This window comes from Solanum pennellii, chromosome 9 (genome assembly GCF_001406875.1).
Source record: "Solanum pennellii chromosome 9, SPENNV200".
Classification (NCBI taxonomy): domain Eukaryota; kingdom Viridiplantae; phylum Streptophyta; class Magnoliopsida; order Solanales; family Solanaceae; genus Solanum; species Solanum pennellii.
Window position 1 is genome coordinate 15,178,858 of NC_028645.1, and position 15,280 is coordinate 15,194,137.

The 15,280-nt window shown below is 35.0% G+C and overlaps 1 protein-coding gene across 1 annotated transcript; it reads right to left on the reverse strand.

Annotated features, from left to right (window-relative positions):
* Positions 1 to 11,017: 11,017 nt before the first annotated feature.
* LOC107031082 (receptor-like protein kinase FERONIA) lies at positions 11,018 to 14,645 on the reverse strand. Its single transcript, XM_015232289.2, has 2 exons — positions 14,381 to 14,645; positions 11,018 to 13,981 (listed from the first exon to the last, which is right to left on the reverse strand). The coding sequence occupies exon 2, from the start codon at positions 13,942 to 13,944 to the stop codon at positions 11,275 to 11,277; it is 2,670 nt and encodes an 889-aa protein (XP_015087775.1). The 5' UTR covers positions 13,945 to 13,981; positions 14,381 to 14,645; the 3' UTR covers positions 11,018 to 11,274.
* Positions 14,646 to 15,280: the final 635 nt, after the last annotated feature.

Here is a 15,280-nt window from a genome sequence, read left to right on the forward strand (position 1 = left end):
GAAAAGGGCGAAACATGGCAATAACACATAAGGAAGAGGGGAAGGGGTGGAGCATGGAAAGTAGACAATAAATAAGGAAACATAATAATAACTAAACATGATAATCACCTAACAAATAATGAGATAACCAAATAAGTTAAATCCACATAAATAAGCATGAATTATGTAATGGTTAGAAACTAATATCCCAACAGAGTCGTCATTATGTTGCGCCTCATTTTTTCGCAAACCGGGTTTTGATGCACGACCTAATAATTTTTTTGGAATTTGGAGCTTGAAGAGTCGCCACCTAACGAATTAAGGCGTGTTAGGGCACCTATATAAACTAACTAAGTCTAGCTAAGGTCAACGAGCCAGAGAAACATGTAAGGGTTCAGATTACCTCGAGGGGTTCCTCCCTCGAGGTCCACAAATGTGGGTCCCAGTCGTATTTCATGCAATTTATGTGGGGGGTCACAAGTAGCAAGTATGGTCACTTTATTATTTTAGTTAGTTAATTCACATGTGAAGCTAGGTGATAACATAGTATTAAACAATAAAGATCAGTTTATTGTTTTTATTAATTAAGCATGCAAGGCTAGGTGATAAGATAAACAATTAAAGTAATTTTATTATTTTGATTAATTAGTTAAACACGCAAGACTAGGTGATAAGATAAACAATCAAAGTAACTTTATTATTTTGATTAATAGTTAAATATGCGAGACTATATGATAATAATATTATACAAAACAAATACTAAGTAATTAACAAAGAGAAACGCGAGGAGACATCAATTGTACAATTATGTAGGCAAATAATTTTATTTTATTTAAGTTACCCCAATTTTATTATTAAACAATTAACGTTGCTTCAAATATTTATTATTCAGGCATGCGAACTATGTGATATATAAATATTAAACAGATATTAAGCAACTAATAAAGAGATAAACACGGAGGCAGAATATGCACAACTAGATATAATAAAAGATAGTGCAATTTTATTTATTATGCTACCCCAAACAAGCATAAGATGTGTGGAAAATAAAGTTTTAAAAATTGAGCAAGTTTTGAATAAAAGATTTTTTTTAAAAAAAATATTTGTTTCTTTATAGGGATGATACCACGATATTGTTAATCGTGCTCCTCCACCATAGAAATAATTTGATTTGAGGTCAGTCTTTGAAAAATTAGTAATAGTTTATATATTGAAGATGATTTAAAAGATTAAGTTTACACATAAACACATAATTACATACAAATACACATAATCCCTTTTGAAAATCATGGGTAGGTGGTACTCCAGGGAACGCGTCGGCTTACTTTAAAAGTTGGAATTAGACCTTGTAATTTTTTTGACTTTCCCACTAACGATAGGTTAGGAGATAGTGCTTATAATTTTTTTTAAAAAAAGTCATAGTCAATCAAGTTTGAAAGGAGAACTGCACAATTTGTATTAAAAAAAAAGGGCAAGACATTAATGTAGCCAATAACCTATTAATCCTTATAGGCACGATTTCTACATGATAAGACATGCTGAAAAATTATTAACATACAAAAAATTATAAAATCTAACCGATTAATCTATTAAAATTATTAGAATATAATTTTACATGCAAAAGTTATTAAAATCTAATTATTTTAAAACTCCTTAACAAACTTAAAATTACTAAACATAATCATCAAAACATGCAGAAAATTAATATTATTCAGAAAACATCACAGAATGATGACTAGTTCATTATTAATCAATTAAAAAAATCAACATAGAAGACAAGATTTTAAGAATTATCACGATAAGTTAGTGTGATCAAATTATAACCATGGTTTCTCAATAATTATAGGCATGGTAAATTAATTAGCAATTTAAGATTAAGTAGTACTTGATTAATGAATTAACAAGTTTAAGTTATTGAAACATGCAAGAATAAGAAATTAATCTCGATTTTATTACTTAAGTCCTATAAGCATGATATTTATGTCACGACCGGCGAGAACCCCCTAGAAGTAACATGGCGTACTTGACCTCTCGGAGGTCATATACAAGCCCATTATTATCATTTATCACATTCTCATAGATATATTTAACGGAAAATTTAAAACTTTCTTAGCACATCATATGCTAAGAAAACACTTCCATTATACATAAGATATCATAATACATAGTGAAAGACTCTAGTCTCTTTTTGTCATCCTAAACTCGACGTCATTAGAGTATAGTAGGAAAACGACCCTTACAACATAGTTCATAAGTAAAATATTACAATACTTTACAGTAAACTATAACTTAGGAAATCCTTGGACTTAAGGATTCTTTTCCTTGAACGTGGGAATCACATAAGCTCCTCATCATTAAAGACATCCCTTTTAAAGTGAACTTTTTTTCATTAACTTATTAACCTCCCAAGTAATCCTCTAGTGATACTTGGTGAAATGCGTCACGCTAAGGCCACAAGGAAAACATACAAACAACCTACATAAGCCAAACACATACATTCATATAGAACCTTTTCATCAAACAAGGCACATACTTCACATTACACTTAACATAAGAATTTACTCACAATCCTAATATAAGTCTATTAGTGCAATGTACATGTGAAACCCCATAACCCCACACATACTTAGTAAACCTATCATAAGACCATAAGTATCATAAAATGTACTTCACACATCAAACATAATACTATATATAGTCAACTACATGCATATCAAGTAGGACCTTCAATCATATAGTCAATAAGACCAATATTATGCACAAGCGGATAATCCACATCATATAGACTCATACCATGCATTTCATCACAACAAGTAGACAATACTATAATGTCATGCATAAGAAACATATACATAGTCATATACATTAGAATACCTTCCTAGAACCCCCTTCAAGAGCTACTTGTGCAATGCATAGGTGAAGTCTCATACCCCCACCTACACTAAGCAACTACCTTTAGGTTATCCTAATTAGGGTCCTAGTCATTTACTTCCACTGTCCATTTTACTTTAGGGAAACTATAGCCTGAACCGACACTAAGATCATGGGTGCTACATGAAATTTGGTGTTGTAGAGCCTTACACCGATGGAAGGTGTTATACCTAGCCTAGGTAGAACATTAACACATTCTAGAATACTCAGTGAAATCACTTGCTAGATCCTATGTGGAAAGAATAGTTTATGGAACGAAGAGATATGAATTGGACCCTCTCCATGACCATGAGCATTGGAGTCCTCATCTCATGAGAAAACTAATGAGTGAATCTTCCTCAAAGGGAAGTCAACGCCTCATGTGAAACCATAGGGGAATGTTCCTCCAATGGAAGTCAACACTCTATGAAGAACCGATGGTGAATCTTCCTCCAAGGGAAGCCAACACCTCTCATTGTCAAGTTCACTCGGTGCTAACCTAAGTTCCCTTTATTGAAAAACCTTTATTAACATTACGTTATAAAATTAGGCTTAGGATATTGAATTCTCATATGCTTATCTCATAGGTCATAGATGAGAGTTCATCAACCTAAATCATGTGAGAAACCCTTTCACATGGACATAGCATATTCAAGCACCTGTCTAGTTTAGGGTACACTCGACACACCTTTCAAAGCCTCTCCATTGACTAGATCATCATACATTTATGTGTGTATATACATTTATGTGAGCATCCCTTTCACATAACACATTAGGACCACACATGTTCATATATTAACATAAATCATGTATTCATATTCATGTACATTGGAAACCAAACCTAGGAATTATCCTATCAATGCACACATGTGCAATGCATAGACAAGGTCTCATACCCTTGCCCATACTAGTACACCTAAAAGGTCATCCTAGTTAATGATACATCATATAATGTCCTTCATAGACATTTACTTTACATGCATAGTAGTAGACATAAGTGCATATGAGAATGTCTTTCATTGGACACCATGAACCTGTACTACTTCTAAACATGCATTATGTGTAAATGTGTGTACATTGGTCGATATAATGGCTATCAACAACATATTGAGGCAGCCACCCTCTTAGGATCACAATAAACCTTCAAACATAGACCATACAACACATAATAGCATAGTAGACAAAACAACATCACATTAATGGCATCACCTAAACCTATCCCTAACATAGTTATACGCATGTTTATACAATAGTCATACAACCTAGATCACAACTAGAATAGGAGACTAAGCATAAGGCTTCACATTGGGTGATCATCACCATCATATATTCATAACACAATTGCCTTCAAGTCCATATTCACATCACACACACACACACACACACACACACACACACACACATATATATATATATATATATATATTCGTAATAAAGTAAACACTGCCACCATAAGTGGACCATACCACACAATGTCATACAAGCCTTCATAAACTAACAATTCTATAGAAGAGTAGAGAGAAATATCCATTATTACCAATTCACCCACCTCTGATCATCATTGATCAATACACCTATTTCATCAATAATTCAAGTACAGGTCAGTAGCTAAATATACTTTAACTTAGGCAAAATCATACATAAGCCACTACAAGATCATGCTACTACCAAGTACACTACATCACCAATACACTAGAATTAGAGGAATGTAGATCATCCTTACAAAAACTCCCTTGATTTGATCATCCACGATTTATACACATAATTCATAAATAATAGCAATATAAGGCAGTAGCTACAAGTATCTTCACATAACAAAATCCTACATTCATGCACTATATAGACGAGAATACAGTGAATAGCATGTTTTAACAATCAATAGAAATTAGAGATCAATTCTTCAATCCCTAATCCATATTGGACCAACAATACATAATTCATCATCACATCATATCATAGGCAGTATCTAACCATCAATTTAACATAATTGAATCCCATAAGAATCAAACTAAAATCAAGATCACAAGATACTACACTATAGACTAGCCTTATTCAAACCTTCATCCTCATGAATCACTCATCAACAATTCATCATCAATACACATATTAGGAAGTAGATATAAGCATATTAACATCGTTGAAGTACAATTCGATTTACATAAGATCAAAATCACAAAGCCCATACATTGCTAAAATAAGAGTTTCAAAAAAGCATGGTTCATCATGAAATTGGATTGAAATTCACGTTAAAATCATCATATTAACATGAAATCATCATAATAAAGCCTTTGAAAACATTTTGAGAAAGAACTCATGGCTAGATTGAAGAAGGAGAAGTTTGATCATATTTTACTCGTTGAAAACTTTGAGAAGAACTCTCTAGATGGAATATTAACTAGAGGTGAAGGATTACATAGATGAAGAACCCATGGGAATCCAAGATCCAAGTTGTTCTTGAGCTTCACATCCAATGGAGGTTTCTAGAGAGAATATTTTGGTAGAGGGAAGTCTAATTTAAATTCATGGATTGGGAATAGGCTAGTCACGTTTTATATCAACTTAATAAACCCAAAAATAACAAAATAAACCAACTAGGGTAAGGTTAGCACGTGGGGTGAATTTCTCATTCACCCCTTAAATGAAACAGCATGCATGGCATTTGTTGCAGGCAACATCGACGAGAGCAGTTGACGGGGCATCGTCTGGTCGATGAGCCATCCTGTTGCTCCGTTGTTTGCCACTGCAACTCCTTCATGGAGGGTTGATCTCACACTTCTAAGTGTTGAGAGACGCCTCCCATCGACGGAGCGTCCATTGAGACATGGGGCGTCGATTGAGGGCTCTTCGATTGACACTGCAAAGGCACTGTCTCGACATCCTTTGGGTCCTCCTTGGGGCCTCTTGTTGGGCCCTTGGGGAGTCGTACCCAGACGTTTCCAACATAAATATAAACCTTAGCAAGTCAAGTACCTTCCACATCAGTTTCACCCAAAAAAAAAACATTCGAAACACATTCAAACATGCTCGGCTCATTCAAGACACACATGTACATCTCAAGGGCTAACTTTCGAACGTCTTAGACGTTCTTGGACGTTTGAACTCTAAGCTTCATGAAACTTAACATACTGCTTATAAAAATCATTATTAATCATATAAGGACTTCATAAGCCAATGACACACATATAAGCACATAAAAACATCTAAGTCCTCTTTGTGACTAGTCATCAAATGTCTTGGTTTTGCTTTGACGTTTGACTTCCAAATGACTTCAAATCACTCATGCATACTTTAAAACAGCTAATTAGCATGTTAAAAAGCTTATGGGAAATGTGAGGCTCTAGACACCCTAAATCATTTTGGGGGTCTTACAATATCCCTCCCTTGGAAACATTCGTCCTCGAATGACACTTAGAACACTTCAATCACAATAAGGCCTTCAATGAATCATAGAGCAGCTCACAATATTCATAACATCATCACATAGAAGTTAATTTACCAAACGTACAAGGAACACAAACTTCCAAACCATTAAGCACTCAATGCAACACAAGCAATCAAAACCTTTATTACTCACTTTTTAATGCATCGAACACATAGGCTCTTGTCATGTTCATAGGAGGAACATCCTTCTCCTAATAATTACATGGTCTCTACATTTCAATTCATTAAGATCTTATCGTTCAACCACATTTTAGTCACACTAGGCAGATTTAACATCACTCAAGAAGCAATTAGGCACTCATACTTCAATGCACATAGACTTGAGTTAGGCAAATCAACAAGGGTCTTTCTTAATTAGAAATTCTACCACTAGAGCCATACTCAACCATACCATGCTTAGTTGTTTCCATGGAGAAATTTCCCTTCTTCTCATCACACTTACATGTCTCATGAGTTCACACCCAATCAAGGCACAAAGGTCTATTCATTTTAAATGAGAATTTCTCCACTTTTTAACAAAAGCATGCTCATATTTCCTTCCTAGAGTAGTTAAAATCGTAATTCACACCACACACATCACAATAATAGGAAGTCATTTCACATAATTTCAATCTCTTGCATAACTTTAGCTTTCATAATCAAGCATCAATTTGGGAAAATCTCACAATTTATAGGCACACACAATGACAATAGCTAAACATGCCATCACTTTGCAAAAGTGAGCCTAAATTCATAGCTCCCAAATCATGAAAGTCACATAATTTTCAAGAGACTCACCATTTTCATTTCAAGGAGACTCAACTTTTTCATTAATGGCATAAAACACCACACCTTATAAGTGACTTCAAACATGCTTCTTACATGAACTCATGAAGTTAAATGCATAACTAACATAGCAAGATGCACAATCAACATGAGAAATCATGAATTTGATCTAAATCTTCTTTCATGCACTTTAGAATCTTCAAAACATGCATAACATTGTGTCAACTACGACATACAAAACATAGGAAGAACATGCAACTCATACTTTAATGCAAGACTCTTATCATGAACAAGCTTCTAAGAACTCTTTAGCTTCAACTCAAATAAACATATAAGGAAAAGATGGAAATAACTACAACTTTACTAATCACATCACCATCCCGTACTAAGGGTAAACCCAATCAAGAGCAACTTAACCCAACTACATAAGGTCTCAACTATACCATGAACATCAAGGGTCACAAAACATTAGAGGAACAATTGAGGAAGCTTAGCCTTAAGGCCTCTTTCTTTTCTATAAACATTACAGTAAGGTAACTTCTAGGTCAATCAAACTCACATCATCACCCTACCAAGACAAACATGCTACTCTTACTTCTAAGATCAAGTCTATACAAAGGACTCCAATCCAAACAAGGCGACACACATATTTAGGCAACATTTGAATCCTTACACCTATGTTTAGGAAACATGCATTCTTTAGCTATCTCTAACACTTCTTCAAAACATTTCAAGCTAAAACCATAACATAAGATTGTCATCATGCAAAGTCATCAAGCAACTTATAATCCAAAAAGGGACTCATTTTAACCATAACAACTTCTGCTTTAACTATATCATGACATACATTTCTCAACATAACATGACATTTCACATAGATCTCATATATAGCCACAAATGGCATCACATCATAAAAGCATGCCAAATTCACCTCCACATATACTCATCAAACCATAAAATCAAGATAAGCATCAAAACTCACATTTTCTCCCTCAAGCATAGAGATACCATCTAATCCAAGCAATCACATCTAAAAGACCACCGGACAAGGAAACATAAGAGAGAGATCTTATAGAGTTAAGTTCTAAGGCACGACATGAGAATAGTGAAGAAGGGGAAACTCTATCATCCAATAGCCTCTTGCTCATAGATATGTCGTGACTCACCACAGATGATCGAGACTCTACTAGACGTGGCATATGAGACTTTGGGACCTAAAATAAGTTTCATAAACCTCATGCTCTAATACCACGTTCGTCACGACCGGAGAGCATCCCCTAGAAGTAACGTGGCGTACTTGACCTCTCAGAGGTCTTATACAAGCCCATAGTTATCATTCATCGCATTCTCATTGGTAAATTTAGCGGAAAATTTAAAACTTTCTTAGCAACATCATATGCTAAAACAACACTTCCATTATATATAAAATATCATAATACATAGTTGAAGACTCTAGTCTCTTTTTGTCATCTTAGACTCAACATCATTAGAGCATAGTAGGGACACGACCCTTACAACATAGTTCATAAGTAAAATATTATAACACTTTATAGTAAACTGTAACTTAGGAAATCCTTGGACTTAAGGATTCCTTTCCTTGAGTTGGGGAATCAAATATCAAGCTCCTCGCCATTAAAGACATCCCTTAAGAATCCATAAACTACAATTTGTCTAAAACGGTAAACAAGAATGGAGTTAGATCTAGTCTCTGAAACTATGGGGTTGACTACAAGTGATTTGAAACTACAACTTCTACATGTTTAATTGGAACAAGATTTTGTACCAGCGTGGAATGAAAATATTGGGTAAGTTTAAGAGGGCGGCATAATTACAAAACCTTATATTTACTTACTTGTAACCATGTGTGACGTCTCACCTACAAAGTTAATGTTAAAAAATACGGACAAGGGCTTAAAATACCCTTGAAGTATTGAAAATGGTACAAAATTACCCTTCATCCACCTATTGGCTCTAAAATGTCCTTTTTATCCACCTATTGGCTCCAAAATACCCTTGTCATCCACCTTTGGGTTCAAAATTGACCATTTTTTAATTGTTTTAAAATTAAACTCTTTAAATATTTTTTTAAATACTGGGCGTTCAACTATTAATTATAATTTTAATTTATTAATATAATTTATAAATCAATCCACTACCAACTCATTACTAACTAAACCTCACTCAATTAATAATTCAATTATAATATCAAAATCGTCATAAACACTACTAAAACACGATGAAATTATAGATTACTGAAAATGACATTTAAAATTATTCGAGTCCAAATCGAAGCCCCAATTGAATTTAGGTTGAGTCGCTTATTTAGGAGGACACTTTCTTTCAAAATTGAATTAGAAATTTATGATTAAAGGTAAAGAAATAATACATCCCAAATTAATTCATGCACTTTTTTAAATATAATTTTATAAATATTTATGATTTATTTTAAAACCTTTAATATATTATTTTGAAAAAAAGTTACCTATGAAGTAACATCACATAATTGAGACGTAAGAATAATTACGATGAACATAGTCAGACTTTTTAAGTTTATCGGTGATTTTTATGTAGCCGCTTGAATGTATGATAATTTACTTCTATATTTTTTTAAAAACACTCAATTGGCAGTAGCTTGCATTAATAATGTGACGGGTTCATTAATTTAGAGGGATTTAATTAGTAATGGGTGGGTAGTGGATTGATTTATAAATTACACTAATAAGTTAAATTATAACAAATAGTTGAGCGCCACGTATTTAAAAAAATATTTAAATAGTTTAAATATAAAACCGTTAAATAAGTGGTCAATTTTGAACCAAAAGGTGGATGACAAAGGGTATTTTGGACCCAATAGGTGGGTGGGAAGGGCATTTTGGAGCCAATAGGTGGATGAAGGGTAATTTTATACCATTTTCAATACTTTGAGGGTATTTTAGGCCCTTTTCCGTAAAAAATAAATGTTATTACATGTTTGAAGCGAACAAACGTGAATAAATGCACGTAAACATGAAGTACACAAAAGTTGAAATTAAAATATCTATCATGCGCCTCTTCTTTTTTTAAAAAAAAAAAGGGCTTACACATATTATCAAATTATGGGGGAAAAAGAACTCATTTATAATATAAAATTTAAACTATATTTTTGCAATGTAAGTTAAAGTGATTATACTTTAGTGAAACTTTCCAATTTAATTATGGCCACCTAAATAAGTTGAATTGGCATATAAGAGTTATGTAAGCTATATCTCAACTAATCAGTTGATTGATGAATTAAATGTGTTTTATCAAAATCGAATGGAAGTGGTCAGACCTTAATTTGTTAACAACATGGGAGGCACGTCATTCAACTAAAATAAATCCGCAAAAACCAATTGGTGCAAATATTTTTTTAATAATCCATTTTTTGTGATTATAATTAATAGGAAGACATGAATGCCTCTCCATCATGTATGCCAGTCAACTAATCCATCCTTTTTAAATTGGTTTACACACTCACCGCCCAACTTTTAAACGTTTATACAAGTACAACTGACATTAATCAAAATGACTAAAATAAATCATAATAGATAACCTGTTATTGATAAGAAAACGGGGCTAAATATCCAACCAAAGTCGACCATCATTTTTTTATCAATAATGTCCAAGTCAATAACCTTAACTACTTCATTTTGATGTCGAAACCTCAAAACAATCCCACCAGACACAATAATTCATTCTTATTAATAGGAATTTCCTCGCAGCAAATTGTCATAGAACAACACTACTATGCATTGCCTTGTTGCACTTGAACCTCTTCTTTCTTTCTTTGGGACTAACAACATTTCTTCATTTCTTCTTAGACTAGAAGGAAAATATAATATAATAATATACAAAACGATTGATTACTAGCTAGCATCAATTCTATTCTACATGAAGCATGAGATCAGATTACCATAGCAAACAACCTCTTTATGATCAGTTAATAATAGTACAACAGAAGATAGTTTCACACTTTGAGTATTGGTAGATACAACTTACAAAGGATCCAAGTTTAAACAAAACATATGAATTACAAAATAAATAGTGAGTAAAAGAATAAGGCAGTACGAGGAAGGAAAAGGAAAAATGGGAAAAAGTGACGTGTGCCCTGTTAAAAAACATAGCCTTGGTGTGTATTCGCTGCTTTCAAGACATGAGATTTTAACGTCCTTTTGGATTCATGATTTGAGAGAAAACAGCACTAGGTGTTAGCCCATCTGAGTCTTCGCTGGCAAGGCTGCGGCCGCCAATGCTCATAGATATTCCACTGCTTCTTGAATCAGTCATGCTTGCATCGTAACCTGGGGATTCATTTAAATCCTTCTTTCCTTTGCATGTAACATCATCAAACCCTTCTTCAATGTCCATTTTCCCAAAACCCTTCCCACACTCCTCTGCACTCTCCTGAAGTTGCAGAGCAAATTCAAGATTCCACAGCACATCTCCCATCGACGGCCTGTCTACACCAACATCAGACACACACTTCACTGCTGTCTCTGTAAATTTTTTCAAGCATTCTGGTGCAAGCTTCCCTTTCAGATATGGATCGATTATCTGATCAAAAGTACCCTTCTTGTAACAATGGAAAGCCCACTCTGCCAAGCTTACTTGCTCCTTTGGAAGAGTTGGGTTCAGAGCTGGCCGAGCACACAAAATCTCAAACAGCACTACACCAAATGAGTACACATCAGATTTGTCTGTCAGTTGCTGCCTTCTGAAGTATTCTGGATCCAGATATCCAAAACTGCCCTTCACCACGGTACTCACATGGGTGTGATCCAATGTAGGACCTGTTTTAGACAACCCAAAATCAGAAACCTTTGCCACCCATTTCTCATCCAAGAGGATATTAGTGGTCTTTACATCACGGTGGATAATAGTATGCTTCGCACCAGTATGAAGATAGTGCAACCCACGAGCAGCACCAATACAAATCTCAAGCCTCTGCTTCCAAGGTAAAGGAGGCTTCTGGGTCTTATAGAGATGCTCACGAAGGGTACCATGAGCCATGTAGTCATATACTAGGATCATTTCACAGTTCTCTTCACAATAACCAATCAAAGAAACAAGATGGCGATGGCGAAGTTTTGAGAGCATTTCAATTTCAGTTTGGAATTCATGAACACCTTGCTCGGAGAGAGGATTCCCACGTTTGATAGCAACTTTTGTGCCACCGTCAATTTCTCCCTGGTATACTTTGCCAAAACCACCCACCCCAAGAAGCAGTGCTTCATCGAAGTTATTGGTGGCTGCCTTGATCTCAGCAAATGAAAAGTGACGACAAAGGTTTGATGGAAGGGACGAAGCATAACTGCCAGTAGTGTTTGTCTTAGCGGAACCAGACGTATGTGAATTTCCATACAAAGAAAGAGGGAGCCAGCCTGATGGTCCATCACTTGGACTTTGGACCTTCCCACGATTCCGGCGGCGCATGACAAGGCATGCAACTAAACCAATAAGAACTACAGCAGCAATCCCTCCTCCAACGCCTCCACCAATAGCTGATTTATTATTTTTTGATTCACCTGTTTTGGACGGCAGAGGGTCAATATGATCTGGTTCTGCAACTGGAACAGGATTAGGCCCAGCAAGGTTATTATTGGTGTCACTCACTTTGAAAATCTCTATTCCATTCAAAATTGCATCATACCAATTGGATTTTGAAGCAACATTTGGATGGAGGGCAAGCCAAAGATCCTGCTGTGAAGCCCCACGAGGTACAGAGACCACATAATCCTTGTGAAAAGGAACTCCATTGCCATCAGCCCAAGCAATGACATCTGCTGCAGGTTCCGCAGTCTGATTATTCATGTAGATGATAAACACCCTCTGGTTGACTTTTGTGATATTTCTAGTGATTTCACAGAAATGGAGCCTAACAAGATAAGAGAACCCTGAATCAACTGAGAAAACCCAGCTCAAATTGAATTGCTGGTTAATTTGAAAAGTTGGACCCATTGACCTAGCTGTCTTATAGACATCAAGTGGGGCAATGTAGGTAGGCTGCCCATTACCATAGGTTATTGTGACATTCTCATCATCGGCAGTATTGGTGACTCCGGTGGCTGCTCCAAAAATATAATTTGAGTCGTCACCCCATGACCTAAACATACCAGTATCACCTGATGGTGAGATTACATTGCCTCCCACATTAAGGCGATAAACATTTTCCAAGGCAGTAGAATTGTCAATGATGAAAGGGGATTTCTGACCCACAATGAAGGTATTTCCATCTTCTGTGTTATAGATATCAGGATGTGAAATAATCTCAATCCCATTGACAAACGCAAAGGAGTTTGAGGTATTTGGAGAGGGTGTGAAAGTGATGTTCAAAGTTTCAGATGGCACATTTATTGAGAATTCCTTGGTCAAGTAATCATAGTTGAGAGCTTCAGCAGTTTGTGCTGCACTGAAATTTCTAAGTAAGGTATATTGTCCGGAGGCCACATCGAAGATGGCATTGGTAGCATTTAGCTTGTTGTAAGACGAGGGATAGAAATAGAGACGGACAAACTTACGACCAGATGCTACAGGGAAACTATAGGTGAACTCAGACTGGAATACACGGGCAGACATAAAAGGAACTTGAGGGACAGAGGGCTTTTGATCAGCAGCATCAGAGATTGATGACTTACTACCCAACATATATTTTGACCCAACATCTGTGCCCCATTTCCGACCATCAGCATCTGGGAGATTGTCAGGACCGCCACAGTTCAACAGAATATCATCACCAGGCACATAATTGGCAGCAAATGTCACATTAATCACAATAGCCAACAAAAAAAATGACGAAACAAAGAAAAAACAGAATTTACTGTCGTCTGCCATAGATGCTGCACAAGCCTATAGTAATCCGCAGAAATCACTGGAACAAAAGAAAAAAAGAAAGATCAGTTGACCTCCCTCAATTTTAACCACACAAGGACAATAAAAATCTCAAAATCTGGAATCCCTTTTTTCAACTAAATCCAGAAGACTAAATAAAACCCAGCATCAGGATGCAGTATAAGAAGCAGGGGATAGCATAAAATAGACAGATAAAAGTTTTTCACCACTAAATGAAAGGCACTCAGTCCAAAACCCAGCAGAAGTAGCAACAAATTGCATAAAAATAGAACTTTGGAGCTAGATGATGAAAGGCTGAAAGCACTCAGTCCAAAATAAAGAAACCAGAGTATCAAGATCTAGCTAAAACAAGCATACAGCAAAATCTTGGGAGCTAAACAAAAGCATAAACAAGTAAAGGAAGACCAAAAAAAAATACCTTAAAGATGAGGAATAGACAGAGAGATCCAAAAGCAGCAAACTTCAGGCCATTGCTGAGTTGACAAACACCAAAAGAAGTAAATTGAATGCAGCAGTAAGATGAAAGAAGAGAGAGAATAGGGTTTGAGTTTTAGAGAGAGAGAGAGAGAAATGGAGAAGTGAAATTGAAGGAAGATGGTAGTTGTTTGTTAGCTTGATATCTCCTTAAACTCTACTAATCTAGATTATGAAAATGGAGTAGAAAATAACTGAGTCCCAACTACGGCAAGCATATGACAGTAATACCCTTTAGAGAACGTTGAATTCTCAATTTGCCATTTCTGATTCAATGACAGTCAATGACAGACTGTGAGTTCTTTTAAGCACAAACGCGTTTGGAGTAGGGACCAAATGGGGAGGTGGCAATTCTATTTTATTATTATTATTATTATTATTATTATTATATATAGCTATTTCCTTCTCCCATTCCCACTCTTCTCTCTCTACCATAATTAAAACGGAATATAATACCAATCATATTATTTTAAAATAAATATTTTTTAAGCATACAACATAATATTCTAGTTACAACTATTATTCGTATGTATAAATCAATAAATATGTTCTTTAATTTAAAATTATTTGAGATATGTTTTTAAATTTTGTGTGTATAATAGTATATGCATAAATTTTTATGGAATTGAATAAGTAGACTCACACGTCATACATGACAATTTATATTTTATGTGTGTATTATGTCAAGTAGAGCGCAAGTGTCTACTTGTTTAACTTTTTTCAAATTTGAATGTAGACTTTATATATATCAAAAGTTGGAGGCATAAATATCAGTTGAGATCAAGTTAAATGACAGGTGACTTGATCTCAACTAATATATATATATATATATGTCTGTCAACTT